General features: G+C 42.6%; 1 protein-coding gene across 1 annotated transcript in view; it reads right to left on the bottom strand.

Moving 5' to 3' along the window:
- Positions 1–3,634: 3,634 nt before the first annotated feature.
- LOC106581214 (melatonin receptor type 1B-B) overlaps positions 3,635–25,634 on the bottom strand; it is a 94,287-nt gene continuing 72,287 nt past the window's right edge. Inside the window, exons 2-3 of the mRNA XM_045703958.1 lie at positions 6,797–6,915; positions 3,635–6,158 (exon numbers count right to left, since the gene is read on the bottom strand). Of these exons, the coding sequence (XP_045559914.1) occupies positions 5,403–6,158; positions 6,797–6,915 (875 nt within the window). The 3' untranslated portion in view covers positions 3,635–5,402. The remainder of the gene's footprint in view (positions 6,159–6,796; positions 6,916–25,634) is intronic.

Here is a 25,634-nt window from a genome sequence, read left to right as displayed (position 1 = left end):
ACGGTGTGGTGAAGAATGTGCAACAGCACCTCTTCAACATCAGGAGACTGGAGAAATGTAGTTTGCCCCTAAGTCCCTCACAAACTATTACAGATGCACCATTGAGCGCATTCTGTCAGGCTGTATCATCGCCTTGTACGGCAATTACACTGTCTGCAACCGCAGGACTCTCCAAAGTGTGATGCGGTCAGCCCAATACACCATCGGGAGCACACTGCCTGCCTGACAGGACACCTACAGCACCCGGTGTCACAGCACCCGGTGTCACAGGAAGGCCAATAAATTAAAATGTATTTATAAAGCCCTTTTTATATCAGCAGTTGTCACAAAGTGCTTACACAGAAACCGAGACTAAAACCCCAGGGAGCAAGCAATGCAGATGTAGATAAGAGTACATGGCCATTAAGGCCAGATCGTTCTTCAAGATGTTCAAACGTTCATAGATGACCAGCAGGGTCAAATAATAATCATAGTGGTTATAGAGGGTGCAACAGGTCAGCACCTCGGGAATAAATGTCAGTTGGCTTTTCATAGCCGATCATTCAGAGGTTGAGACAGCTGGTGTGAGAGAGAGAGACAGAGAGATGGAGGGTCAAAACAGAAGGTCTGGGACAAGGAAATACAAATGGTGAACAGGTCAGGGTTCCATAGCCGCAGGCAGAACAGCAGGAATTGGACCAGCAGCACGACCAGGTGGACTGGGGACAGGGACCTCCAGGAGCCAGACTCCGGGCACATAGACTATTGCAGCAGAGATACTGGAGACTGAGACAGGGGGGGGTCAGGGGACACTATAGCCCTGTCCAAAGTTACCCCCAGACAGGGCAAACCAGGCAGGATATAACCCTACCCACTTTGCCAAAGCACAGCCCCCACACCACCAAAGAGTTATCAACACTAACTTACTACCCTGAGACAAGGCTGAGTATAGCCCACGAAGATCTCCCCCACCGCACAAGCCCGAGGACAGGAAGGAAGATCACATCAGTGACTCAACCCACTCAGGTCGAGTACAGCATGATGCACCCCTGCTAGGGACAGCATGGGAGAGCCTGAACAAGCCAGTGACTCAGCCCCCCGTAATAGGGTCAGCGGCAGAGAATCCCAGTAGAGAGAGGGGAGCCGGCAAGGCAGAGACAGCAAGGGTGTTTTGTCACTCCAGTGCCTTGCCGTTCACCTTCGCACCTCTGGGCCAAACTACACTTAATCATAGGACGTACTGAAAAGATGAGTCTTCAGTAAAGACTTAAATGTTGAGTCCGAGTCGGCATCTCTCACATAGATTGGCAGACCATTCCATAAAAATGGAGCTCTATAGGAGAAAGCCCTGCCTCCAGCTGTTTGCTTGGAAATTTTATGAACAATAAGGAGGCCTGCTGTATTTAGAACTAACTGAAGTTTATTTAGTGCCTTATCTGGGTAGCCGGAGAGTAGAGCATTGCAGTAGTCTAATCTTGAAGTGACAAAAGCATTTTTCGACAAAAAGTTTCAGATTTCTGCAATGTTATGAAAATGAAAAAGGCTGCTCAAAAGAGAGATCAGGGTCCAGAGTAACTTGAGGTCCTTATTTGAGATAACAAACATCGTGCAATATTCGAGATTCATTGTGAGATCCGACAGCAGATCTCTTTGTTCCTTGGGACCTAAAACTAGCATCTCTGTTTTGTCAAGGACTTCAGCCACCTGAGCCGCGGCCTATTCACCCCACTATCATCTAGAAGGCAGAGACGGTACAGGTGCATAAAGCTGGGACCGAGAGACTGAAAAACAACTTCTATCCCCAGGCCATCAGACTGTTAAAGAGCCACCACTAGACAGCCTCTGCCCTGTACCCTGCCATCCGCCCAGTACCCTACTCTGCCCAGTACCCTACTCTGCCTTTCAGTCACTAGCCGGGGTACTCTACCATGCACCTTAGGGACTGCTGCCCTATGTACATAGTCATTGAACACTGGTCACTTTAATAATGTTTACATACTATTTATATATCTACTGTTGTACAACATTTTGGATTTATTTAAAGATTTTGGATTATTCTGTGCTTGTTGACATTTACTGCATTGATTGATAGGAACTAGGAACAAAAGCATTTTGCTACATCCGTCATAACACCTGCTAAACTGTGTACAGAAATGTTTTTATTTCATTTGATTTGATACTCCAATGGCTTACTCTATGCCATCCTATCGTCCTCGCTTTCTCTTCATCCCCTAACTACCTTACCACCCACCCTTCCATGATCCATGCCAGGTCGGACGTAACTGTCAGAGAAATGTAATCCTGCCATTGTTAAGTCTGTTCCTATTCTGATGCGTCAAGACATAAATCTCAGTCTGCTGTCATGCAGGCAGGCCCACATCTCTTCTCGTTACTCAGACACACACACACACACACACACACACACACACACACACACACACACACACACACACACACCACACACACACACACACACACACACACACACACACAAACCTGACAAGCTTTTTTACAGGGCTGTTCAGACGCTTTATCTCACCGCAATGACTTTGTCATTTGCCTTTCAGCCATGGCAATCTGCCAGCCTCTCGCTGAGAGATCAATTAAACACCTCTGTTGTGCACTATCCTCTGTGAAACATGTCTCTGTCTGTCCGTCTGTCCGTCTGTGCGTGTGTGTGTGTGTGTGTGTGTGTGTGTGTGTGTGTGTGTGTGTGTGTGTGTGTGTGTGTGTGTGTGTGTGTGTGTGTGTGTGTGTGTGTGTGTGTGTGTGTGTGTGTGTGGAATAACTAAGATGGAAGAGACTTTGCCTGGAGATATGTGTGTTAACACGATGTCATATGTGAACAAACCAAATAAAGGTGACAAGTGTGCACCTTGGAACAAACCCTAAAATATCCACACTATCTGGGCCAGTGCAGCAGTACTGTCTGTCAGAACTTGTGTGGTCTCACCCACTGGGAGATGTTCCAGGAGAAAGTGCAGAGTTGACCTGGTTATGGCAGAATGAGCAGGTTTCTCACACACACATGCACCGCACCCCCCCACACACACACACACTGGACCCCAGGAAAAGTAGCTGCTGCTTCTGCAAAAGCTAATGGGGATGTAAATAAACAAATAAATATATAAATCAGGGAGATGAAGGGTGCTCTGGAACTTCAGCAATGTTTGGGCTGACAGAGGCAATTTGTATGCATTAATCTCCCATCAACCCCTAAGCAGTGCTCACAGAGGGCGTCCTCAAGTACTGCGCATGTGCAGAATCATGGGGCAAGCAGTGGAGTGAACGGAGAAGGAATAGCTAAGAGCAGACAGGAAATAATGAGAGAAAGAGTGTGAGAAAGGCGAGAGAAAGAGGGAGGAGGAGAGGGTGTGAGCGGAATGAAAAAAAGAATGAAAAACAGTGCTTAAAGGACAGAGCGAGAAAGAGAGAGCAAGGAGAAAGAGAGGGAGAGGAAGAGGGAGAGAGACTTCTCACCAGCAGCTGTAGTTTTCACATCACTGCACAGAAAAACATGTAAGTGTATTTTACAAACCCAGCAATTTCCAAAAGTGCATATGCATCCTCTAAATGAATTGTCTTAGCCATCTCATTTATTATTTCCCCCCTTTCAATGTGTCTGAAAAGCAGTAATAATAACTGAGAAAAGTTATTAAAAGTAAAGGTCTTTATTAACATCTAAACTTTTACATTGACAACCTTTCGAAAGCATATTCTTCATCAGTTTTATACGTAAATCACAGCAATAAATACAATGTATTTCGCTTAATTAAAAAATAAAAAATCTTATAGCTTGACCACTGCACTCCTTCTCCCTGTGCATCCACATGCATACATGCCAAATAAGAATTATCTTCCTCTTACCATCATCATCATCCTATAATCTTTGTCAACATCATCGATATCTTCAGCAGCAGTTTTCAGAAGATCATCAATAGAAATGTGCCGGTCATTTCCGATTGAACTAACATATGCAGTGTGTACAGTGAATGTAGTCTCTGCTAACGTGGGAACATTGCTTTTACATTTCAATCACGCTGTAACGCTGAACTTCCGCGATACGGATTGAATAGAGATGCTAGTTTCTTCAGAGCAAAACAAAAATAAAAAACAAACAAACAACCAAAACAATACACAAAGCATCAAAGTTGTATCATGCACATTCTTCATCATCATGGAACACAGTGTCACAACAATGGTATTCAGCGTCATTACGGCCTGAATTAATTCACTTGATTTGTACTAAGATTAACTTGTTCATAAAAACAGTATTGTCCTTATTCACATATAGTATTGAGTAAGTTGGTTTGCTGTAGTGTTTTAAGATAATGACATGAAGTGTAAAATGCATAGAATAGGTCATATGTCTTCATGCATTACTAAGAGTACAGTTGAAACCTGTAAACTGCATAAGTACAATGTCATCCGAGTTAAAACAGCTTTATTGTGCTTATAATATACCAGCGAGGGTTTTTCAGGACACTCCGTCGAGGGGCATCACAGCACCCCATTCCTGACTCAACAGAAATGACCAACTCTGCTGATGTATCTAATGTAGTTGTCTACTCAGTCTTATATCCTTGTGTAACTCTAAGCCTAACGCTGTATGCTGACTCCAACCCCAACGAGTTAACCCATACTAACTGGGTTCAATCGTAAAGGGGTTGTTTTTGGTAAATCTCCTGTTTGAGACCATGAGCATAAAATCAGGCACCTTTTGACAATCCAATTGCCTAGTTAGTAGTAGGACCTTGTGAGCTCCTACCGTTGGCATGCTCCATCGCTTATTTGTTATTTACAACCAATAGGGTTTTTACAAATTGTTTTCTACGCTAATGTACGCTGGCCATAAAGATTGTCATAATGATATAGATATATCGATATAGAAAATAAAATAAACTGTGTGATAAATACTTTTACAGAGGAAACTGTGAAGATAACAAATGTGTCTTTAAATACCCTGTCTTATACAAAAATGTCATGGACGTAATGGTGTAAAAAAAATGTAATAATACTTTTGGGGCTTACACTTTGAAATGCATAATGCTACAGCAGCAGAGAGGAGGCAGGCAGCCTGAGGTGTATACTTAAGGACATGATACATAATAAGTTAGAACATATATGCTTCATGAATGGCACTCTTCGAATTGTGAATAACACAGTCAGTTAGCATCAGTCAACACCTTTGTGTATGTCTCTCTCTCTCTTTAATACGCACCATTCCCGAGAGTTCTTTGAGGCTTCGGTAACAGCACAACTGTGCCGTCAGTGAGATACAGGAGAGAAATGGAACTCCACGATTGAAAAAAGAGAGAGAGAGAGAGAAGAAAAAAGAAACAAGTCCAACAACACCATAGGGGAGGAGTGGAGGAGAGGAGTGGAGGAGAGGAGTGGAGGAGAGAAGAACCTTGGAGTCAGCGTCACAAAGCCTCTCCCTTGACGTGATCGTTGTTGTTGAGTCCCAGTCTGGGTGAGGGCTTGCTCCTCATACCCTCTGTACCCCCCTGTGACGCCTCCTGGAAGAACAGACCAGGCATCCACATGGACATGATAATCCGTTTGTATTCCTTACGGAAGTTCTGGTTGAGCAGGCCGTAGATGATGGCGTTAAGGCAACTGTTGAAGTACGCCATGAAGTAGCTGACCACGAACAGCCACTCGGGGATCCGTGGCGCCACCGTCTCCGGGTCGATGGCCACGGCTAGACCGATGAAGTTGAGCGGCGCCCAGCAGATGGCAAAGAGCACGAACACCACGAACATGGTGATGAAGTTGCGCATGTCGCTGGGTTTGAGGCGGGGCTTCACCTCTGACTTCACCTTCCTCCTCACCTGGATGACCAGGATCCAGATCCTCAGGTAGCAGAAGGTAACCACGGCGATGGGCACAAAGAAATGAATCACCACCACGGTGATGGTGTACGATGTACTGACGGCCTGGGCAAAGGTACACGAATACACCCTGGGGTCGTACTGGAGTGACCCTACGAAGAAGTTTGGTATGATGGCCAGGATGGTGAGGAGCCAGATGAGCCCCACCAGTAAGAGGGTGTTGCGGTAGCTGTAGAGCCTGTCATAGGCAAAGCTGTGGCAGATGTAGCAGTAGCGGTTGATGGCGATGCCGGTGATGTTGAAGATGGAGCCGATGACGCTCAGGCCCATCAGGAAACCACTGACCTAGAAAGAGAGAGAGAAAACAGAAGCCCTGTTTATACCTGGTTCTAACATTCAGCCTTTGTCCTGATTTTGTCCACATTCTTAATTTGCCCACATTTTCAGAAATATGTCTCCGCATTGTGACCATATTTCCTCATCCCTCCCTGTATGCAAATTCTTTGACAGCTATTCTTTCAAAATAATATTTATTTATTTTAAGCCATATGGATGCCATAAGTCAATGGTGCCACCTACCTCCCGAGGTGGTCAGGAAGATCTAATCATAGTCAGATGACAATCTGTATTTTAATCATCTACATCTGTATAAAAATGTGGGCACAATCAGAATGAGGACAAGATCAAGACAAATAACCTGTTAGAACCAGGTATAAATAGGGCTAGAGAGGCAGAGAGAGAGAGAGAGAGAGAGAGAGAGAGAGAGAGAGAGAGAGAGAGAGAGAGAGAGAGACAGACAGACAGACAGACAGACAGACAGACAGACAGACAGACAGACAGACAGACAGACAGACAGACAGACAGACAGACAGACAGACAGACAGACAGACAGACAGACAGACAGACAGACAGACAGACAGACAGACAGACAGACAGACAGACAGACAGACAGACAGACAGACAGACAGACAGATCTTAGTCACTTTGCACTGTGTCTCTCCCAGCGACCAGCCGTCATGGAAGATGGCGTAGAGCACCAATGGATAGGGGTAGAAGGCCACCACGAGGTCAGCAAAGGCCAGGCTCACCACAAACACGTTCCCTACAGAGGAGAGAGACCACAACACATTAGCTTATTGGTCCTTTATCAAGCGAAAGGGTTCGGGTTACAGGTAAGGGTTAGGATTGAGGCTAGGGTTAGGCTAAGGTTTGAGGCTAGGGATAGGGTTAGGTTTGAGGCTAGGGATAGGGTTAGGTTTGAGGCTAGGGATAGGGTTAGGTTTAAGGCTAGGGATAGGGTTAGGTTTGAGGCTAGGGATAGGGTTAGGTTTAAGGCTAGGGATAGGGTTAGGTTAGGTTTGAGGCTAGGGATAGGGTTAGGTTTAAGGCTAGGGATAGGGTTAGGTTTGAGGCTAGGGATAGGGTTAGGTTTAAGGCTAGGGATAGGGTTAGGTTAGGTTTGAGGCTAGGGATAGGTTTGGGGTTAGGGTTGAACCGGGGTGTGCACATGAAGCTAGGGTTAGTGTGAAGGGAAAGGTTAGGGTTAGTGCTTAAAATTGCATTTGAGTTAAAAAGTGCTTGGCCGTGTCTCAATACCTGTATTTCTGTTCTAAATAGTAGACATTTACGGTATGTGAAAAAATGTAGTAAGTTTTATATGCTTTAAATGCCAGGATGTCATATTCATTTAGGCTTTTGATCTAGTAGAATTCGCTGCACACAATTAAGGAAGAGAATCGTCTTTCGAGACCCACGTGTGACTGACAACAGCTGATAATCAGCTGAGGTGATGCGCTGTACCCAAATGAACGCATGGCTGGAATCAACGCAATAGTGCATTAGATGACCCATTCTCAGTAGGATTTTACTAAACAGTACATTATAAATAGTATGTAGTACACAGGAGGTTAGTTGCACCTTAATTGGGGAGGACGGGCTTGTGGTAATGGCTGGAGCGGAATAAGTGGAATGGTGGAAAATACATCAAACACGTGGTTTCCATGTGTTTGATACCATTCCATTAGCGCCGATCCAGCCATTATTATGAGCCGTCCTCCCCTCAGCAGCCTCCATACATATACAGTACATGGCATACTCTGCTGCTTCACGATCAGGCTGGAAGTCAAGGGCCGTGCCCAAAATCTGGTTTACCTACTACTTATTTAATCTGCATACTTAAAATGCATACTGTGTACTATTCATACTTCATTGCATATCAATCACACAGGCACAACCATCCAACTAGAAACACACACCTGCTATCATCCTACCTTGCATATCAATCACACAGACACAACTATCCACTGAGAAACAAACACCTGCTATCATTCAAATACATTTTTTCATTGAATCACATCTCATTTCCTTTTTCCTGGGCCTAATTTCCTGTGTTATACTACACTATTCCCACCACACGGGTCAATCAAGATTAAAGGAGACTTCTGCTCGGTAATGACTTGGAAGTCGAGAATGACTTGAGGACAAGTATGGAATATTAAGACACTTACAGACGGCGTAGAGAGAATAGAAAGAGGATGTATCTTTAGGAGAAGAATATATAAACTAGAGTGATGTGAGCAGGATTTCTCAGACAGATCTGCTGTGTTGTTAGCACGCAGGATACTAAGCCATGTGGTCTCAGAGCTGACTCACTCGATCGCTCGTCACCCAGCTAATTGAATGAGAAAAGGTACACGGCTCCTAATTGCCTTGTGAAAACAATCATTGTGTCAAGTCACTCCCACTTTGCCAAGACAAAATAAAGTATGTGTACTGTGCAGTGGACACGGGGGAGAAGATTGTTAGCGTTAGCATATTAGCATGCACTATGTACTTTTCATTCCCCTAGATTCACTCCTCATTTGAATGGCAGTTAATTTCCACCTTAGCCTGCGTACTAATATTCATATTCGTCAGTCTAAATTGTTCCGATGCAAGGCCTTACCTCAGACCAGCCATTCTCCCTCTACAATGTACTGTTTTGTACTGAACTCTACTCTACTGTACAGTACTGTACTCCATTGAACTCTACTCTACTGTACTGTAGTGTTCTGAACTCTACTGTACTGAACTGAACTCAACTGTACTGTGCCGTGCCGTGCTGTACTCTACTGTACTCTACTGTACACTACTGAGCTCTACTATGCTATACTTTGATGTCCAAACTTGTGGTTCAGATTTGGTCTTGTTTGGGGGCAGAGCTCATAAAAATAATAGCCAGTGTGTAGAATAATACCCAAAATATGCAGAGGAGGATGTTGGATATTTCTACCTTTGTGTACCTATTCAGGATACATCACTATGAAGAGAATGACATTCATATACATAATTATGCATTTCTGTATAGTACAGATTAGGGACCAATGATGAAATTCTGTTACCGCAATTCCGTTACAGGGTGTAATTCCACTTCACTTACTGTAGTTCAATAACCAAAATATATTTTTTCAAAGTCAAGGATCCATGTCATAGCTGACATCTCATTCTTCTGCAGACATCTTCGATACAGAGTTTTTAGAAAACATGGTCACATAAAAAACTGAGGGAGATTTTACCTAAATTCTGTTACCAAACTTTGCATCTGCAAAGTTTTTCCAGTAAATGTGTTTTTGTAACATTTTCAGTGTAAATTGTTAAAAATAGTCCTTGTGCATGGAATTGTATGGTTTGTTAAAATTTTAAATCAATCGTCTTTGGCATACATTATAGGTGAAAAAATCAGAGTCTCAGTGCAATTTTGTTACCGTGGAATTACCCATTACTGTCTCCTCCAGTTAATATTACAGGTATTAAAATGAATGATATTGCTGCTCTGGTCCAATGACTACGGAAGGAAGAGAAAGAGGCCTATGCTTCATGCAAAAATGATTTCCAAACATTTCCTGCCACTTCAAAGACATTTCTCTCCTTCAGACTTTTCCACTGTGCTTCCATCTCTACTCTGTTTACTATTCCCCTCTGCTTGTCCTTTTCCCCATCTCTATCACTCTCTGTCATTTCTACTTCCTCATATTTATCGCTATACTTTCTACACCTATTAAAACAACAGTTGTGAAGTTATAATAGGTGCTAAACAACATACCTTGAAGAGGCAATCTGCAGTTCAAACAATAACAAAGCTGACCCCCCCCCCAATCACTGTTTTGGTAAAAAGCTGAGGGAAGAGGCTGGAAAAATGTCACCACATAGACAGAGCTATGGATGTATGGATAAATTGGCACATGGTGGGCGAAACACATAGGGACAATATCATGAGCTCACATTGGGAACAAATGACCCACTGGAATTGTGATATAAAATTGTGAAATAAAAAAACATTTACAGCAAGAAATAGAACCCTTGTAATGAAACGGAAATTTAACCATTTTGAATGATTAGACAGGAATTTAGCCTGTAAAAATGATTGTTGAGAATGAAATATAATATGAAAAAAACTGGTAAATACCAAATTTGCTAAATATTGCACATTACCTGCTACGTAATGTGCTCATTATGGTCTCACACAACTTATTTGTGCTTCTTGTAAAAAAAAGAAGAAACAACAAGCAATGACATCGTATTGCAATGTTGTGTTGATTCGGACATGATTGTCTTTAAACAATGTTGTGTTGATTCGGACATGATTGTCTTTAAACAATGTTGTGTTGATTCGGACATGATTGTCTTTAAACAATGTTGTGTTGATTCGGACATGATTGTCTTTAAACAATGTTGTGTTGATTCGGACATGATTGTCTTTAAACAATGTTGTGTTGATTCGGACATGATTGTCTTTAAACAATGTTGTGTTGATTCGGACATGATTGTCTTTAAACAATGTTGTGTTGATTCGGACATGATTGTCTTTAAACAATGTTGTGTTGATTCGGACATGATTGTCTTTAAACAATGTTGTGTTGATTCGGACATGATTGTCTTTAAACAATGTTGTGTTGATTCGGACATGATTGTCTTTAAACAATGTTGTGTTGATTCGGACATGATTGTCTTTAAACAATGTTGTGTTGATTCGGACATGATTGTCTTTAACAATGTTGTGTTGATTCGGACATGATTGTCTTTAAACAATGTTGTGTTGATTCGGACATGATTGTCTTTGAACAATGTTGTGTTGATTCGGACATGATTGTCTTTAAACAATGTTGTGTTGATTCGGACATGATTGTCTTTGAACAATGTTGTGTTGATTCGGACATGATTGTCTTTAAACAATGTTGTGTTGATTCGGACATGATTGTCTTTGAACAATGTTGTGTTGATTCGGACATGATTGTCTTTAAACAATGTTGTGTTGATTCGGACATGATTGTCTTTAAACAATGTTGTGTTGATTCGGACATGATTGTCTTTAAACAATGTTGTGTTGATTCGGACATGATTGTCTTTAAACAATGTTGTGTTGATTCGGACATGATTGTCTTTAAACAATGTTGTGTTGATTCGGACATGATTGTCTTTAAACAATTGTTGGAAAAATGACTTGTGTCATGCACGAAGTAGATGTCCTAACCGACATGCCAAAACTATACTTTGTTAACAATACATTTGTGGAGTGGTTGAAAAACGACTTTTAATGACTCCAACCTAAGTGTATGTAAACTTCCGACTTCAACTGTATGTACACAATTAAGAAAATCAATTATGGGTCAACATCTAAATATTGCTCCCAGCGTTGATCAAAGCTCAGAATGCTTATATTCTTGATCTGAGTGAGTTCTAATCACATCTGCAAAAAATAGGCTACGAAGTTCTCATAATAACTTTGCTTTACATAGAGTAGGTTACTGAGACAGACAGTGATGTGGCGCTCAGTGGTGAGGCAGGCTGCAATGCACGCAGGAGAAGCAGAGCGAAAGAGCGAGCGAGAGAGCAAGCAGAAAGAGAGGTTCGTATAGTGGTTCCCAAACTTGGGGTCGGACCCCCGTGCGGGGTTCCTGAGAAAATCTGTACTAATCTTATCAAACAAGTTAGGAACTTTAAAAAAATAAGATATGTTTCAATGTGAACATCTCATACAGTAGCTCTCTTTACATAGATACTGTAGCTATTTGTAGCTCCCCACCATGCCACCCCTCCCAGATGGACCTCACTAAAACTCAAATGCTGGTTACAGCCCCTTGATGCCAATGTGGGCATGTTTACTGGGTAGTTACAGTACTTGGCACCAATACAGTCTACTGGAGATTGGGAGATGTAAAAACCCACCAACAGACTCTTTGGAGAGTAAAGCTTCAGACCCCTGGGGCGGGAGCGAGGGAATATAAGAGATTATCCGGTTGAATACAGAGAGAGAGAGAGAGAGAGAGAGAGAGAAGAGAGAGAGACAGAGAGAGAGACAGACAGAGAGAGAAGAGAGAGGGACAGAGAAAGAGAGACAGAGACAGAGAGAGAAGAGAGACACAGAGAGAGAAGAGAGATAGAGAGAGAGACAGAGAGAAGAGGACTGCTGTCGGCCTTTTTTAATTTCCCTCTCCACGCAAGCACAAACGGGGCCAAGGCTATGTGCGATCTGAGAACTTTTCCTCTGGGAGAGAGACAGAGACACACACGCACAAACACACACACGCACAAACACACGCACAAATACACAGACGCACAAACACACGCACGCACGCACAAACACACGCATGCACAAACACACACACAAACATACACACGCACAAACACACGCAGGCACAAACACATGCACAAACACAAGCGCGTCTTTGGAGTGTTCCATCAAACAGCAATTACACAATCCAGTTGCTAGGCACACACAAACACATTCGTTGTCTCAGTTGGCATAACCCACTTAGAATGCAATGTTAATTCAAAATGTGCATTAACTGATGAGGAAAACTGTGCTTTGTTATTGATTTAACATGATCTAATACACCCTTCTCTGCCAATGCAATTTCATCCTACCACCCCCTTTGGCATTCCCCAACCACATTGGCACTGTGGTCCCTCTGGCACTTTTCTGCCTCTCACACTCTTTGATTTAGAAGTCTCTCTATATACACTACCGGTCAAAAGTTTTAGAACACCTACTCATTCAAGGGTTTTTCTTTATTTTTACTATTGTCTGCATTGTAGAATAATAGTGATGACATCAAAACTATGAAATAACACATATGGAATCATGTAGTAACCAATAAAGTGTTAAACAAATGGACGCAATCAGAGAAAGAGAGACAGAGAGAGAGAAAGAGAGAGAAAGAGAGACAGTTTCATCAGAGCACTTGATGATTTTTGCAACTGCACTAAAATAAACTTTTTGTATTTGAGATTCTTCAAAGTAGCCACCCGTTGCCTTGATGACAGCTTTGCACACTCTTGGCATTCTCTCAACCAGCTTCATGAGGTAGTCACCTGGAGTGCATTTCAATTAACAGGTGTGCCTTTATTAAAAGTTGATTTGTGGAATTTCTTTCCTTCTTAATGCGTTTGAGCCAATCAGTTGTGTTGTGACAAGGTAGGGGTGGTATACAGAAGATATTTCGTAAAAGACCAAGTCCATATTATGGCAAGAACAACTCAAATAAGAAAAGAGAAACAACAGTCCATCATTACTTTATTAAGACATGAAGATCAGTCAATCCGGAAATTGTCAAGAACTTTGAAAGTTTCTTCAAGTGCAGTCACAAAAACCACCAAGCGCTATGATGAAACTGTCTCTCTCTCTTTCTCTCTCTCGCTGTCTGTCTCTTTCTCTGATTGCATCCATTTGTTTAACACTTTTTAGGTTACTACATGTTTCCATATGTGTTATTTAATAGTTTTGATATCTTCACTATTATTCTACAATGTAGTAAATAGTAAAAATAAAGAAAAACCCTTCAATACGTAGGTTTGTCCAAACTTTTAAAGCTGTCTCCAGTATCTCTGGCACGTAACTCATCTATACATTTTTAAGGGGAGTGGCAATCGATATCCTTTTATCGATGTACAGGTGCTGATTCTGTCATTCATCACACCTTGTTTTGTGGTTAGGCAAGGCCAGACCAAACTAATCTAGCACCCTACTTGCCCCCACTACAGTTTCCAATTCTCCTAGGATTTTCACTGGAAAAGATGGCCATAGAAGAGCCTGTTCACACACTAACCTTCCTCATCCATCACTCTTATGGTCAGACAAGACCAAGGACAGTCCTAACTGCCAAGCAATTCACCACTTTTCTGTCTCAGTGTCCCCTAGGCTGGCCTAATGGTTTTTAATGGAGAAAAGGTGGCCATAGTAGTGTCCATTACTATACTATTTTCCTTATCCATCTCTTCTTTATTTGATGTTGGGTAATGCCCATGCAAGACAGGACAGGACAGCCCCAACAGCCACCCTCCAGCAGCCTCCATCCCACTCCCCTCCACTGGCATGGCAGTCCTTGGCTGGCCATTACTGTGCCTGATCATCTCTACCCAGCAGGAGCTCTGAGTGTCAACCAGAGTTCATCCTGTGCCTGCCGTGAGGTCAACGCCACTCTTGTCAGCCCTATAGTCACGTGGAGAATTGTCATCTTTATCAGAAATTTGCCATCAATATCAGAAACTTTGAATATCCCACGGAGCACAATTAAATACATTATTAAAAAATGGAAAGAATATCGCACCACAACAAACCTGCAAAAAGAGGGCCGCCCACCAAAACTCATAGACTTGGCAAGGAGGTCATTGATCAGAGAGGCAAAAAAGAGATCAAAGATAACCCTGAAGGTGCTGCAAAGCTCCACAGCAGAGATTGGAGTATCTGTCCATAGGACCACTTTAAACGGTACACTCCACAGAGCTGGGCTTTACAGAAGAGTGGCCAGAAAAAAAAGCCATTGCATGAAGAAGAAAATAAGCAAACACGTTTGGTGTTCGCCAAAAGGCATGTGGGAGACTCCCCAAACATATGGAAGAAGGTACTCTGGTCAGATGAGACTAAAATTGAGCTTTTTGGCCATCAAGGAAAATGCTATGTCTGGCGCAAACCCAACACCTCTCATCACCCCGAGAACACCACCCCCACAGTGAAGCATGGTGGTGGCAGCATCATGCTGTGGGGATGTTTTTCATCGGCAGGGACAGGGAAACTGGTCAGAATTGAAGGAATGATGGATGGTGCTAAATAGAGGAAATTCTTGAGGGAAACCTGTTTCAGTCTTCCAGAGATTTGAGACTGGGACGGAGGTTAACTTTCCAGCAGGACATTGACCCTAAGCATACTGTTAAAGCAACACTCGAGTGGTTTAAGGGGAAACATTTAAATGTCTTGGAATGGCCTAGTCAAAGCCCAGAACTCAATGCAATTGAGAATCTGTGGTATGACTTAAAGATTGCTGTACACCAGCGGAACCTATCCAACTTGAAGGAGCTGGAGCAGTTTTACCTTGAAGAATGGGCAAACATCCCAGTGGCTAGATGTGCCAAGCTTATAGAGACATACCCCAAGAGACCTTCATCTGTAATTGCTGCAAAAGGTGGCTCTACAAAGTATTGACTTTTGGGGGGTGAATAGATATGCACGCTCAAGTTTTCATTGTTTTGGTGTTATTTCTTGTTGTTTCACAATAAAAAATATTTTGTATCTTCAAAGTGGTAGGCATGTTGTGTAAATCAAATGATACAAACCCCCCAAAAATTCCAAGGGGGTGAATACTTTCGCAATCCACTATACATCATCGTGCATGAATGTGTCTCCCTGTCAGGAATGCCATGCCACGGTTGCCCTTAGTTTGAAGATGTAATCCGGAGACAGGTGTTTCCTGTAGCTATCATACTCAAAATGTGCTCCTTCAGAAAGTGGAGAGCAACACTTAAGCAGCTCCACTACACAATACATTTTTTTTTTTACAAGCAGCGTTCAACAGTATTACCAACACAGACTGGCAAGCTTCTATGGCAGACCAATCTGAACTCCTCTCTCGGCATGTCCAGCCCACTCATTATCTCAGCCAATCGTGGCTAGTGGGAAGGGTGTTCGCTTTTTCTGTGGCTTAACCAACAAGGCTCGTAATTTAACCATTTTATTTGTATTTACAGATGGCATACAAGTTTGTTATTAAGGCGCATGAAAGTTCACATGTTCAAGATGTCATTTCTGCCAAAAAAACACATTTTGAAGTGGTGACTTGCGACACACGCCTAGTTTCCTGAATCGGGTCACATTTTACATCAAACAATTTAACTTTATTCCTAGTTTAATCACTGTCTCTCACACACACATGCACACACACACACACACAGACACACGCATACACACACACACACACACACACACACACACACACACACACACACACACACACACACACACACACACACACACACACACACACACACACACACACACACACACACACACACACACACACACTGCTAAATGATGACCTCTGGGTCATGGTTAATCTTTTCCCTTGCAGCCCAGTGGTGTGATAAGTTTGACTCGGTGTCACCTTACGCATCTTCTCTAATGGCATCATCAGACACCTGAACTTTAACCCTTCACCTCCAACCTAAAGGTTTACCGTCCACAGGACTCTGCCTGGAGAAACCCCCAGGGTGTGTCTGGAACCCTATTGACTACATTCTTAGAAAAATGGTACTATCTAGAACCTAGAAGGGTTCTTCGGCTGTCCCCATAGGAGAACTGTTTGAAGAACCCTTATTGGTTCCAGGTAGATCCATTTTGGGTTCCATTTAGAACTCTTTCCACAGAGGGTTCTACATGGAACCCAAAAGGGTTCTAACTGAAACCAAAAAAGGTTCTACCTGGAACCAGAAATTGTTTTCCTATGGGGACAGCTGAAGAACCCTTTTGGAACCCTTTTTTCTAAGAATGTACATAGTGCCCTACTTTTGATCAGAGCCCGATGGGTTCACTATATATGGAATAGGGTGTGTCGTGACGTTGCTATCGTTAATGTGATGACATGCTATTTATCGAATAAGAAACTATGTTTATTATTACGTGATTAATTTAATCATGTAACAATTAACTCAGTAACCTGGGGCACCATTTCTGATTTACATACATTTAGTATTTATTGACACTTCAGAGTGTTTCATCGTTATAACTACCACAATGTGGTGTATCACTAACTATACTAACTATGTTGATAACTACACACAGACAAGGCCACACACAATGGATGTAATCAGAGAGAGAGAGAGAGAGAGAGAACAGACCCACAAAGAATTAAAAATACCTCCCATATCTCTTGGGTGAAATATCACATTGTGCCATCACAGCAGCAAGATTCGTGACCTGTTGCCACAAGAAAAGGGCAACCAGTGAATAACAAACACCATTGTAAATACAACCCATATTTATTTATTTTCCCTTTTGTAGTTTAACTATTTTCACATCATTCCAGCACTGTACATATATAGACATAATATGACATGTAATGTTTACTGTTAATTTTTTATTGTTTATTTCACTTTTGTTTACTATCTATTTCACTTGATTTGGCAATGTAAACTTATGTTTCCCATGCCAATAAAGCCCCTCAAATTGAATTGAAAAAGATAGAGAAAGAGACAGAGAAAGAGATAGAGAGTGAGAGAGAGACAGACAGACAGACAGACAGACAGACAGACAGACAGACAGACAGACAGACAGATAAACCGACAGTGTGAACCACAGTGTCAGACCTCAACCTAAACGTTAACCCCTACACTCATGTAAAATAAAAAAGCATGTCTATTTTATTTACCACATTTAGAACACCGTTTTGTAATTGCTTACATCAATAAGTAAGTCCATAGGGCAGTGCAGAGCCTCAAGGTCTTACCAGGCTTAGCACTACACGCCTGTGTATAATTCCCCAAGATGGACCTAGCTATGGAAAGAAACAACCACCACCACTACAGAGGCAACAACTGACCTACCGAAGGCAATCTCAGTTGAGTTTTTTGTGCTAATCCCAAATTGTTAAGATTTTCAGGAAATATCTTGTACTTTTTCTATTTTCTCTGTTGTTATGTAAAAATGTTTGTTGAGTCATTCATAGCTTCCTATATTTATATTCAAATTCCGTATCACATTCTGCTCTTGTTCCCAGTAAATATGAATAAGGAACTGTGAAGAAAACCTCTGTTCTGAACGATGAATGCTTTAATCGCGTGCTGAATGCATTTATCCCTTCTTTCCTCATTAAACAAACAGCTGTTCCCAGTTTTATCTCTTAGCTTCCTGTGAGTTAGCGATACAGATTTACTAGAGCCCTAACTGTGACCCTGTTATACAACCTTGACCCGGGGCCAGCTCTTACTCATCATGATCATCACAGCTTAGCTGGAGAAAGCCAGAGGGTAGAGGAGAGAGTGTGAAGTGGGTGGCAGGATGGGGGTGTTTGGGTCAGCCTGGAGAGAGCAGAGAGCGGGTAGCGCACCACTGGTGGCCGGATGGGGTGTGTTGGGGTCAGTGCTAACAACAGCTAGGTTAATCAGGATCTAGAAAGAGAGGCTAAGGGTGAGTGAACCTCGTCCTCCTGCAGGGTGCCTCAGCTACAATAGCTACGCCTGGTTGGTTTACAATTACAGGTTGGAGGGGAGGAGACAACACCATTTGTCTAGATACTAACACTGAGGGGGAACAAAAGCCACGGCTGGTTCTGTAGAATAAAACTAAGGCTGGTTTGGCAGACATACACTGAGGCAGACGATGTCAGGGCAAGTTAAGAAATACAAGAACAGCAAGAGGGAAATGAAGCGAGTCTAGAAAAAGAAAGAGCCCCCATTAGGTACCACTTTGCATTGAGGGGTATACGCGATGTTAGAGGTGTCTCATTCTAGTACCAGCTCTGCTCTCTCTTTCTAAATGGTGCAGAGACAGTCGACAAGCCAATGTGCTGCTAAACAACAGAAACCATAAGTAGGTAAAGAGATAACAAGATGAACAGAACAAATGGATCTCACCATTCTGCCGTAACTAAGAAAATCACCGGTCGTGGAAAAAGTACTCAATTGTCATACTTGAGTAAAAGTAAAGATACCTTAATAGAAAATTACTCAAGTAAAAGTCACCCAAAAGATGTATGGGGGTAAAAAAATGGCATAATAGGGCCTGAGGATAATGAGGGGGAAAGAAAAAACAGAATGAGGGTTGGAGAAAAAAGAGAGAGGAGGGAAAAGGTTTTTACATCCTAAATATGCCATTAGTGCTTGTTTGGCCATTTGAAAAATGTCCTCCATTCATACATTTCCAATTAGCTAATGAGCCAATTACACCCTTGGAGCTCTTTAATTGGTGTATAACTGATGGATGGGGGTGTTGTGGACATGCTAATGTGCTCCTCCACACAAACAGACAGGGGGAACAGAGCATTGTTAGGGATAGAACAAGTGTTGGGCTACATCTGGCCTCTTATTCCCTATATAGTGGCCTACTTATGACCCAAGCCCTATGGACCCTTGTAAAAGTAGTGCACTATATAGGGAATAGGGTGGGTAAAAGCCAGTGGAGGCTGCTGAGGGGAGGATGGCTCATAATAATGTCCAGAACGGAGTAAATGTGTCTGATGTATTTGATACCATTCCACCTATTCCGCTCTAGCCATTACGACGAGCCCGTCATCCAAAATTAAGGTGCAACTAACCTCCTGTGGTAAAAGCTACACTGCATAGCATCCTAGTATGAACACATCAGAAGGTGATTCCACATAGCCCTGTAATCTTAATGAGCTATAATCTAATCTCTGGTGCTGTTAATGCTATTTATTCCCTCTCTCTAATCCCCTGCATAACCCATGTATTGAGGAAGCACTAAATGAGACACAACTATTAAGGGAGTATAAAGACATCTACTTTTAAAAGCTAGCCACGTCTGACTGCAATTACATCAGGGTGATGAACGTTAGGGTGATGAACATCAGGGTGATGAACGTCAGGGTGATGAGGATGCTGACTACTATGCAAAATGTGGTACTCGTTGCCACACACACCCACATTTTCTTTTACATCACAGTGCCGGTGGACGATCTGAAACCTGAAACCTGAAACACTACATCAATTGAATTGGAGAGTAAGAGAAAGCGAGAGCTTTTGTACTTCCATTTGCACATCGTTACAACACTGTACAGTAGGCTCCAAAATTGCTGGCACCCTTGACTGGCAATGCACAAACAATACTTAAAAAATATAAACAATATAATTATAGAGATAAACTCAAAATACCAACGTGAAAAATACTGTACTTTATTAATGTTTCAATGGAACCCACCAAAATCATTTATTGATTTAATTAAAAATCAATGTCCTCCAAATCAAGGTTTCACAATTAATGACACCCTTAAATATTATTGTAAATAACATCTACCAAAATTAAACCAGGAATTATATTCCACATATTTAAATTGATCCAAGTGTTAAGGAACTATATTGAGCCATTACATCACTTCCTTTTTCACTAGGGTACAAAAATGAGGTAACACACATGCAATATCCCTTTGTCATCCAGCACCATAAAGAAAAGAAAAGAACTAGCAGTTCAAAAGGGACAGATGGTCGTAGACCTTGATAAATTTGGTAATGGCTACAAGAAGATCCACAAACGATTGAATATACCACTGAGCACTGTCAGGGCAATTATTAAAAATTAAAACGATATGGAACAGTTGAAAACCTCTCGGGTAGAGGACGCAAATGCATTTTGCCCCCCAGGATAGGGAGGAGGATCGTGAGAGAAGCAACAAAATCCCCAAGAATCACTGTGAAAGAATTGCAGGCCTTGGTGGCGTCTTGGGGTCACCAGGTTTCAAAAAGCACCATCAGACGCCACAACCACAGGCTCTTTGGAAGGGTTGCCAGAAGAAAGCCCTTTCTGACCCCAAGACACAGACGCAAGCGCTTGGAGTTTGCCAGACCTCATTTAAATTATGACTGGAAGAAGGTGCTCTGGTCAGATGAGACCAAAATTGAACGTTTTGGTCAGGTACAGCATCGGCATGTTTGGCGTCGAAACAGAGATGCATACAAGGAGAGGCACCTCATACCCACGGTGAAATATGGAGGGGGGTCAGTGATGTTTTGGGGCTGTTTTAATTCCAGTGGTCCAGGGGCACTGGTTAAGATTGATGGCATAATGAATTCCACCAAATATCAGGCAATTTTGGCTGACAATCTGGTTGGCTCTGCCAGAAGGCTGGGACTTGGCCGTATGTGGACTTTCCAACAAGACAGACCTCAAGATCCACACAGAAATGGTTCTGTGACAACAAAATCAATGTTCTGGCATGGCCATCTCAGTCGCCGGACCTCAATCCAATCGAAAACCTGTGGGCTGAGTGGAAGAGGGCAGTTGATAAGCGCAAACCCAAGAATGCGAAGGATCTTGTTGAAAGGATCTGCATAGAGGAATGGTCCAAAATCCCTCCAAATGTGTTCCTTAACCTTGTCAAACATTACAGGAAAAGACTCCATGCTGTTATCCTTGTCAGAGGTGGTGGCACTAAGTACTAAATGAGGAGTGCCAATAATTATGAAACCTTGATTTTGGTGAAATGTATTTTGTATTAAATAATTGTATGATTTTGGTGGGTTCCATTGAAACATTAATAAAGTACAGTATTTCTCACATGTTATTATATTGTTTATATTTTTTAAAGTATTGTTTGTGCATTGCCAGTCAGGGCTGCCAGTAATTTTGGAGCCCACTGTATATATACATAATATGACATTTGTAGTCTTCATTCTTTTGGATCTTCTGTGAGTGTAATTTTTACTGTTCATTTTTATTGTTTATTTCACTTTTGTATATTATGTACTTCACTTGCTTTGGCAATGTTAACATATGTTTCCCATGCCAATGAAGCCCCTTGAATTGAATTGAATTGAGAGAGAGTGACCGAGAGAGAGAGCGAGGCAAAACCACCACAACAGTGCGGTAGGTTTCACTATGAAATGGTCTAAACCAGAGATGATCAACTCGATTTTTTCTTGAGTAAGTGGGTGGAACATAACTACAAATAATTTGTAGATGCCAAATTGACAGCAAGAAAACCACACAAATATAATATGCGACTAGAACATAATCAAACCTTGCTTCCATTTGTTTATGATCATATATACAGTAGGCTACCTCTCTATTATGCGTGGGAATACTTTGGAACAGATTTCAAAAATTAAAATCACATGGAGCTGTTTGCTGGAGTTTTTATAGTCTTTTACGTTCCAACAATAAACATTTTAAAAAGTTTATTTACTTGCTCAGAAAACCTGGGGGGAGAAATAAAATCACCCGCGGACCGCCATTTGGGGAACCCTGGTCAAAACTGAGGATTCACTTTTGATCAAAGTGCTAAATGATCATGATCCCTGCTCAGTGCGATGTGTCTGTAAAGTGATCTTTAGTCTGGTGTGCCTGACTTCTGATTGAAGACACCAGTCTGGGGGATAAATAATAACATTTCTCTCCAAGACAGAGCTGACTATCAAGATATATATAGCTGCATATTACAGATTGATGAATGGTAAGAGCCCTAGGTCATTCATTCTCCACCCCAGTCCGCTGCTCTAGCTAGCGTCACAGCCTCACCCTTTCTCTACTCTCCATCACATGAGCCCTGTGTTGACTGTTGTCTATTGAGCACTCTAAAGTGAGTTCCTCACCCTCCGACTATACAGACACACTTCAGAGAAGACATGGCAGTACAAACGTTGGGCAGAAACCTACTCTGCTCCTATTATACCTGCATTTATCAACCTGGCATCTCATTAGTTGTACCGGATGTGCTCTTTAATGTCCAACACCCATCCTGACAAGTAACAAAGACATCTGACGGTTCCTCTTCCTCACACCAATCATATAACTATGTAACACAGAGATATATATATAACATGTATACATTTACAACCATCTCAGCTATATCCCACAGTGCCATGGTCATATTTGTATTCAAGTGGCTGCCGACTTGGACAAATCGTCCTGAAACGGGTTGCATCATCCCCTGGTACGGCAACTGCACCGTCCATAACTGCAGGGCTCTCCAGAGAGCCACTTTAATAATGTTACATGTCTTGCATTACTCTCGTATGTATATACTGTATTTTATACCACCTAATGCATCTTCTCTATGCCGCTCGGTCATTGCTCATCCATATATTTATATGTATATTTTCATATTCCATTCCTTTACTTAGAATTGTGTGTATTAGGTAATTGTTGTGGAATTGTTAGATTACTTGTTAGATATTGCTGCACTGTCGAAACTAAAAGCACAAGAATTTCGCTACACCCGCAATAATATCTGCTAACCATGTGTATGTGACCAATAAAATGTGATTTGATTTGAAACAGCTCTGCCAGTAATTCCATTCACCTGTCTATCTGTTTACCAGCTTCAGTCACGGCTGTACAGTGAGTATCCATTAACAGCCAGGGTTCGGGAGAAACGGATTATATGTAATCCGTTACATGTAAGGGATTACAAAAAACGGTAACTGCAGACAGTTACATTACCAGCAAAAATATTGTAATCAGATTACAAGGAGGGAAAAAAGTATTTGATCCCCTGCTGATTTTGTACGTTTGCCCACTGACAAAGAAATGATCAGTCTATAATTTTAATGGTAGATTTATTTGAACAGTGAGAGACAGAATAACAACAAAGAAATCCAGAAAAAAACATGTCAAAAATGTTATAAAATTATTTTCATTTTAATGAGGAAAATAAGTATTTGACCCCTCTGCAAAACATTATTTAGTACTTGGTGGCAAAACCCTTGTTGGCAAAGCCCTTGTTGGCAATAACAGAGGTCAGACGTTTCTTGTAGTTGGTCATCAGGGTTGCACACATCTCAGGAGGGATTTTGTCCCAGTCCTCTTTGCAGATCTTCTCCAAGTCATTAAGGTTTCGAGGCTGACGTTTGGCGACTCGAACCTTCAGCTCCCTCCACAGATTTTCTATGGGATTAAGGTCTGGAGACTGGCTAGGCCACTCCAGGACCTTAATGTGCCACTCCTTTGTTGCCTTGGCCGTGTGTTTTGGGTCATTGTCATGCTGGAATACCCATCCACAACCCATTTTCAATGCCCTGGCTGAGGGAAGGAGGCTCTGACCCAAGATTTGACGGTACATGGCCCCGTCCATCGTCCCTTTTATGCGGTGAAGTTGTCCTGTCCCCTTAGCAGAAAAACACCCCCAAAGCATAATGTTTCCACCTCCATGTTTGACGGTGGGGATGGTGTTCTTGGGGTCATAAGCAGCATTCCTCCTCCTCCAAACACGGCGAGTTGAGTTGATGCCAAAGAGCTCCCTTTTGGTCTCATCTGACCACAACACTTTTACCCAGTTGTCCTCTGAATCATTCAGATGTTCATTGGCAAACTTCAGACGGGCATGTATATGTGCTTTCTTGAGCAGGGGGACCTTGCGGGCACTGCAGGATTTCAGTCCTTCACGGCGTAGTTTGTTACCAATTGTTTTCTTGGTGACTATGGACCCAGCTGCCTTGAGATCATTGACAAGATCCTCCCATGTAGTTCTGGGCTGATTCCTCACCGTTCTCAAGATCATTGCAACTCCACGAGGTGAGATCTTGCATGGAGCCCCAGGCCGAGGGAGATTGACAGTTCTTTTGTGTTACTTCCATTTGCGAATAATCGCACCAACTGTTGTCACCTTCTCACCAAGCTGCTTGGCGATGGTCTTGTAGCCCATTCCAGCCTTGTGTAGGTCTACAATCTTGTCCCTGACATCCTTAGAGAGCTCTTTGGTCTTGGCCATGGTTGTCAAGGTTGTCGTAAGGATTGAACCAAAATGCAGCGGGAATATGTATACTCATCTTCTTTTTATTTGAAGAAGGAGAAACAACTAAATACGTATACAAAATACAACAAAACGAAACAGTCCTATCAGGTGCAACAAACACTAAACAAGGAACAACTACTCACAAAATCCCATAGAAAAAACACCCCTCTTAAATAGGACCTTCAATTAGAAGCAACTAGGAGCAGCTGCTTCCAATTGAAGGTCAACCCAACAAACATCACATAGAAATAGACATAATAGAACTAACATACAAATAGACAAACAAAGAACATAGCCCAACAAACCCCGAAACACTCTAAACAAACACCCCTCTTAACTATGAACATAGCCCAACAAACCCCGAAACACTCTAAACAAACACCCCCTGCCACGTCCTGACAAAACTACAATAACAAATAACCCCTTATACTGGTCAGGACGTGACAGTACCCCCCCAAAGGTGCAGACCCCGGATGCACCTCACACAAAAAAGAAACACAAAAAGAAACAAACCCCAAAACAAAAAAAATAATCCTAACTAAAGGGAGGGAAGGGAGGGTAACCACTGTCACCGACGGTTCTTGGGCTACACCCCCCCCCAACCTCCTACTACGGAGGTGGCTCAGGCTCCGGCCTTACTCCCCAACTTAACCTGTCCACCCCCGCTAAATGCTTATCAAATTTTACCCATCTCGAAGTCTCTGGGCTATGGCGCAATGCTGAAGACCTCGGGCTGATGCACATTGCTAGAGACCTCGGACTGGAGGGCGACTCTGGGAGCTCCGGACTGGAGGGCGACTCTGGGAGCTCCGGACTGGAGGGCGACTTTGGGAGCTCCGGACTGGAGGGCGACTCTGTCGGTTCCGGACTGTAGGGCGACGCTGTTGGTTCCGGACTGTGGGCCGTCTCTGTCGGTTCTGGACTATGTGCCGTCTCTGTCGGTTCCGGACTGTGGGCCGTCTCTGTCGGTTCCGGACTGTGGGCCGTCTCTGTCGGTTACGGACTGTGGGCCGTCTCTGCTGGCTCCGGACTGTGGGCCGTCTCTGCAGGCTCCGAACTGTGGGCCATCTCTAGACGGGGTACTGTCGCCGGAAGCTCTGGACGGGGCACT

The sequence above is a fragment of the Salmo salar genome, chromosome ssa20 (genome assembly GCF_905237065.1).
Source record: "Salmo salar chromosome ssa20, Ssal_v3.1, whole genome shotgun sequence".
Lineage (NCBI taxonomy): Eukaryota > Metazoa > Chordata > Actinopteri > Salmoniformes > Salmonidae > Salmo > Salmo salar.
The sequence above is the reverse complement of the archived record's forward strand: the minus strand, read 5'-3'. Positions and strand labels throughout refer to the sequence as shown.